The sequence below is a fragment of the Acanthisitta chloris genome, unplaced genomic scaffold (assembly GCF_000695815.1).
Source record: "Acanthisitta chloris isolate BGI_N310 unplaced genomic scaffold, ASM69581v1 scaffold9991, whole genome shotgun sequence".
Taxonomy (NCBI): domain Eukaryota; kingdom Metazoa; phylum Chordata; class Aves; order Passeriformes; family Acanthisittidae; genus Acanthisitta; species Acanthisitta chloris.
Window position 1 is genome coordinate 5,143 of NW_008656496.1, and position 5,815 is coordinate 10,957.

The following is a 5,815-nucleotide window of genomic DNA, read 5'->3' on the forward strand; positions in this document are numbered from 1 at the left end:
GGCTCAGGCCTGAAGACACAGAGGAAAAAGCTGAGCCAGGAGCAGGCTGGTTTGAGTGGGCCCTGACCTGACATTCCAGGGCTGTCACCTACACACAGGAAGTCCTGCTTGGCTGCAAGTCCTGCCAGGGCTCACCCCTGCTCAGATCAGTAGCAATTTCCTCACAGACAAGGCATCCTCCTGAAATCACTAAGTACAGGGGCAACATCTGGTAACGCTCTCAGGACACCCTGACCATAACCTAGCAGGTTCCTCTGCCTGGTGATGTGCAGTTTCCTTTGGAAGTTCAAAGGAAACTGTGGGATAAATCCAGCTTATGGAAAAGACCATGGATGCCCCAAGGCACTTCAGAGGGACTAAGAGCAGGATTTTGGCAAAGAGCCACAAGAAACAGATTAGTGGTTAGAGAGGTGGGCAGTATTCAAAGGAAAGCAGCTCATCTGAACACTGGTGGTGCTCAAGCCTCTACTACCTGAAAGTGATTTTGCTTGTTTTGCTGCTGCCTCTTCAAACCAGGGAGGCATCAGACCAGCTGTTTAAAGTGTTGGCTCCATAGGAGCTGGTCTTCTTCAACCAGATGAATCAGAGCCTCAGAGCCCAGTCAGGAATGTGTAGGGAAAAAAAAGTGAGGTTCTCCTGACTCAGAGCTACGGACAAGCCTGACCAGCACTCAGAGCTGCTGGAAAATCCCCTTCAGGGGCTACTTACAACAACTCCACTTCCTGAGGCGGTATACATGTGCCGAGGGGCTCACACTATTGTCGAGGGACTTATGGTGACCTGGCCTGCTTTCTGCAGAGGAGAGAAGCCAGCATTAGTACAGGGTTAGAGGACAACAGCATCAGGACACAATCTAGTGGGAAGAGAAGAAGCTAAGAACTTTCAGGAACATTAGGAGACACACTGACAACTCAGAGCAACAGGCTCCCGCTCCTCCATCTCACTGCTCCCCCCAAAAGGCCCAGACCTCCCAGGAAAAGAGTTTGGCAGCATCTGTAGCAAAGCTCCAGCCATCCCAGGAGGTTACATATGCACCCCAGCCCATGACAGCATTATAACTCCTGTTTGTGCAGCATCCCCTCCTTGTGCAGCCTCCAGCATTGCAGGTCCTTTCCAGCGCATCTCCTCGGGGATCTTGGTCACCTCAGGGGTGGCTCCCACACCAGAGGGGCTCTCACCTGCCCCAGAGGGGGTGAGTCTCTACAAGAGGAAATGTCACTTCCCCACAGTGACCCCGAGCCCAAAAGCAGCATCTTCAGTCCCCCCATGAGAGGCAGTGGCTTGAACTGGGGAGGCAGGTGCAGGAACAGGCAAAGTGAAGAGAGTGTTTTGGCTGCTTGCACTTACTGCAGAAATGTACTGGCTGTTTGTGAACCTGGGTCTCCCCTCCATGGCAGAGCTGTGTTGTGGGCCTATGGGCACGTAGGAGGGTGAGACCATGTCTTCACAGAAGCTTTCCTGTGGGATGTTGGAGACACAGCCACTGTCGGAGCCACTGGAGCCAGTGCCTGACATGCAGTGCGATGACTCTGAGCTCTCCGTTGCTGTGGAAAGACAGAAAGGTCACTCTGACAACCATTAATTTGCGCTACATGTGACCTGTGCCACATCATTTGAGAATGTGATTTTAAAAAACAGGTGTAAACCTGTTTGCTGAGGCACTGGCCACACAAGCCTACAGATCAGCCACACTCCTGTCTGGGCCTCTTTTAAAGCCACAGGCAACAAAACAACACAAGGAAGTTGGTATGGGCTGGCCAGGGAAGTTCACATAAGGGAAGCCAAAGGGTCACTGGACCAGGCTGGCAAGGGACGGGTGCTTCACACCAGAGGGGCAGAGACCCAAGTCTCCAAGGCCACAGCAGCATCAGCACACAGCACCAAGGCTGCCATGGGTATGGCTGCAGCTCAGCAGGCACTTTTACAAACCCCGTGTCTGAGCTAACTGCCCCCATGGAAGCTGAGACAGCTGCAATGGAAGGGTAGGGCCTTCATGCCCTGGTCTAGGCACAAGACAAGGACTGCCATGACCCGAGGGAGGCTGGTCTGACTGCACAACACAGAGCAAGGTGTGGGGATGAGCCTGCATGCCCCAGGGTGCTGAAGAGCAGTGAGCCTGTACATACTCAGGGACGGTTGGCTGCTTGTCTCGTGCTCCAGCTCATCTTCCTCAATGCAGGTGCCGATGTCAAAGGGACGCCTGGGGGCCAGGACTCCTGGCAGCAGAGCCTGGTCCAGGTACATGTGAAGGTTGAGAGGCCCCAGCAAGGAGGAGGAGGAAGGACTGTATGCAGTGGGGGTGCTGCCAGAGGACAGCTGAGTCTGTGTTCTCTTGAACGGGTTGGAATGGTCAAACAGAGACACCGCAATTGATGCTCTGGTCCTGGCACCTGTCAGAAAATACACAGAAAAAGCCCTGAGAACCAGTCCTGCCTAGCTCACATGGAGCAAGGGGGAAGGCACAGCTGGCACCTACTTCTGCCTTTCATGATGTAATTGATAGCACGGTCATTGATAGCTGCCTCACTGGGTTTGATATCCAGGAACGGCTTGTTACCCACACCCATGGAGACCATCTCCTGCATGCGGATTTCTGGAAAGGAAGAGACCCACAGCCAAATAGTGAGGTTGACCTGATCTTCCCCACAGGAATTACACAGCCCCAGGCTACAGCACTCCTGGGCTGGCCTGTTCCTGAACTGCTGAGATTAGATCTGTTCTCCCCTTGCCCCCCAGCCCCGTGGAGTCTCCAGGAACAAGCAATCATGCCCTGCTCTGGCCAAGCAGCTCAGTGCCATGCCACCTACTGGAATCCTGCCAAGCAGAAAGCCTAGTGGGGAAAGAAGGGACTTGGCCAGCCTGAGTCAAGCACCTGACACTCCAGTAGTGGCCTAGATTGCAGAGAGGGCAGTGTTTCAGGGGCAGAGCCCATGATTGCAGGACAGGGAACCATGTGATTGTACCTCCCATTTCTCTCATGGAGTTTAGTGGGTGTCTACAGTCACAGAGAGCTTGGGCAGGTTTAGTTTCCTCGGGATGAGGGGCAGGGAAGGGACATGCTCAGCCAAGCCCAGCACATGCTCCTGAGGCTCCATGCCAGCACACAGCTGCTTGCTGCAGAGCTGCCTGGTGACAGGCTCCAAACCTACTCAGGACAGCACGAGCTGAACAGGGCTCCCGCACCTTTTGCGGCACAGACGCCCCAGGAAGGAATCACACCTTTATTGCGGGCTGCCTGCTGCCACAGGATCTTGGCAATGTCACTGGTCCAGGCCTGCTTAGTCTCAGCTGAGCTGGCCTGGAGGATGTAGGTGTCGTTGGACTTCCGCCTTCGGAACCAGATCTCAAAGCGCAGGCCACTGTCTCCAGAGTTCTCTGTCAGACCAATGTCTGCAGTCTGTGAGGAAGAGGAAAAGCAAAGCATCAACCAGGCTCCACCAGGAGCAGAAAAACTCTGCCTGAACCCTGTGCCAGAGCTAAGCCCGGCTCAGCAGACTCAGTGGAAACAAGCCTGAGAGCAGATATAACCTGGACAGAGCTAAGTGCAGACAGCTCAGCCAATTCCCAGTGCTTCACCCAGAGTCAGGACCACTTCCCTGCCACACACACACATTCCTTTGTCCCTCAGAAGACGCTGGTTCCACATCTCACAGCACAGATGGGGCCTAGGCATTAATGTGTGAAGTATTCCTTTCTGGCTTCACTGCATGGCTTGTATAAGGCTTACAAGTGGTGGGAGCAGTATTTCTGCTGAAGGTGCTCCAGCTTCCCATTTCAGAGGCATGTGCCACAGGGAAATCAGGCATGGACACCTCTCACAAGAGAAGGAGCTGCAGGGCTGACCTTACCTTGAAGGAGCGTTTGTAGATATACACATCAAAGCCACCTTCGATCCTCTTGGGCTTGCTGAAGAGGATCAGGTCCTCAAAGAGGAAGACGTGTCGCTGGCACTTCCTACGGCCCAGCCAGATGGTGAACTCGTCCTGCCGCACCAGCTGCCCCTGCTCCTTCAGGTTTACCTGGACACAGGGAACATCCTAGTAAGACTCCAGCAGGTTGATCCAGGCAGCCCCAGACCTGGACTTGGAGAACAGGGTCCCAATACGGCTGTGGCCCAGGTAGTAAAAAAGTGGCAGCTACATGACATCCTAGGAGGCCTCTTTAAGAAGTATGGCTGCATGGCATTGCTAGAGACCACATCAGGCTAAAACAAGCTCAGGGAGAGATGCACCTTTCTCCTAGGCATAACCCACAGATGACTCTCTTCTGTCACTCTGCGCAGATCTGTGACAAACCTCTGGAGCGGAAACTGCAGACAGCAGCCAGAGCTTTCTCTTGAGGAGGAAATGAGTCCCATCAAACTGACAGGAGTACCTCTGGGTCACGTGTTCAGTTCCTCAGTTCTTCCTGTCCCAGGCTGACCTTCCTCCACTCTGAGCCCTGGGGTTTTTTCCTCCTACAGTGCTGCACTTTGTACACTTCTCCTTCAAACCCCACCTAGATATTTTGCCCTACCCCTGACATTGGCATCGGTTTGTATTCCTTCTTGCAAACTGCCTGATCCTCTTTTCACCAGCTCAAAAGAGACCAAGGGCCCAAAGCAGCCTGCAGGACACCATCCAGGGCTGCCAGGCTGCCTCCCACTACAGGTAAGCACCTGGGAGGGTGTTTATGACAAGCAGCTCACTCAACTCAGGTAACAGCATCCAGGCTGTCCATCCTAGTGAATTGAGGAGAACTCCAAGCCCTGCTGTGCCCTTGCCCCATGCCTCAGCAGCCATGCCATGCTGTACTGACTGACAGCACCCTGATCACTGTGGGAATCTGAGGGGAGGCTCACCATACAATCCAAAGACCCCAAGTCTAGAGAAGGGGAAGAAGTGTGGCTCTGTCCCCCTGGGCAGGGGAGGACACGGGAACGTACATCACAGTCACGGATGGCATCCATGGCCAGCAGGTCATTTCCATGACGGAGCTGAAACTTCACCATCTCCTCAGCTGCACGGAGGTTGCCCAGCTCCTGCTCTTGTGCCTCACTGCACTCCTTGATCAGGTCCTTCAGGAGCAGAGCATATTTGCTCATCCGCTGGATGGGTTTCAGCAGGTAGGAGGCCAGGTCCATCTTATCCCCCAGCTGCACCTGCTTGAGCTGAGAAACACAGCAGAGTGAAGGCAGCAGCTTCCTGTGGAGCACCCTGCACCCCCTGGCAGGCACCGACACCCACAGTTCTCCTGACTGGGGTACTGGGGAAATGCAAGCCCACAGGACAGATGCTGTCTGCTCAGCTCCTTTCCAAAGCACTTGCTGCACACCTCTGCCCTGTCCCACCATACACCTGTGCAGAGAGCTGTGCCAGGGAAGCAGAGGCAGCATTGAGCCTGCCTCAGACAGGAAACTTGGCTTTGCTTAAACAGATCAGTGACATAAATATCCAGAGCACTCTTGACACAAGCAGCGGAACTTACCTTGAAGAAGGTATTCCCATGGCTGGCCAGGAGAGAGTCCGACTTTGGCTTGTTCTTGCTATACAATGCATACATTCCAAACTGGTCTTTCTGCAGAAGAGATGCAACCCTGGGTGAGACCCATGCACCCAGGACACAGGGACAGCCATGCCCCTGGTAGGCTACTCTAGTACTTCTGCCTCTCCTAGGCTGCACCAGAGCCTCCTAGGATATCAGGAATGACTTTGTTTCAAGCTCTTAAAGAGCCAGGGAACATTACTGTCTTCCTATTCCGACAGGAGCTAGGACGTTTTAATCCACTGTCCTGTTACCCCTTGCCCCTTCCAAACCCCAACAGTCACCTGGTACC

At 54.0% G+C, this 5,815-nt stretch overlaps 1 protein-coding gene across 1 annotated transcript in view; it reads right to left on the reverse strand.

Annotated features, from left to right (window-relative positions):
* Positions 1-1,347: 1,347 nt before the first annotated feature.
* The window catches only part of PLEKHG4 (pleckstrin homology domain containing, family G (with RhoGef domain) member 4), a gene marked incomplete at both ends in the record, with an annotated part of 61,922 nt that continues 57,454 nt past the window's right edge, over positions 1,348-5,815 (reverse strand). Inside the window, 7 exons of the mRNA XM_009084362.1 lie at positions 1,348-1,544; positions 2,127-2,390; positions 2,477-2,593; positions 3,220-3,397; positions 3,849-4,019; positions 4,925-5,149; positions 5,467-5,556. Coding sequence (XP_009082610.1) covers positions 1,348-1,544; positions 2,127-2,390; positions 2,477-2,593; positions 3,220-3,397; positions 3,849-4,019; positions 4,925-5,149; positions 5,467-5,556 — 1,242 coding nt within the window. The remainder of the gene's footprint in view (positions 1,545-2,126; positions 2,391-2,476; positions 2,594-3,219; positions 3,398-3,848; positions 4,020-4,924; positions 5,150-5,466; positions 5,557-5,815) is intronic.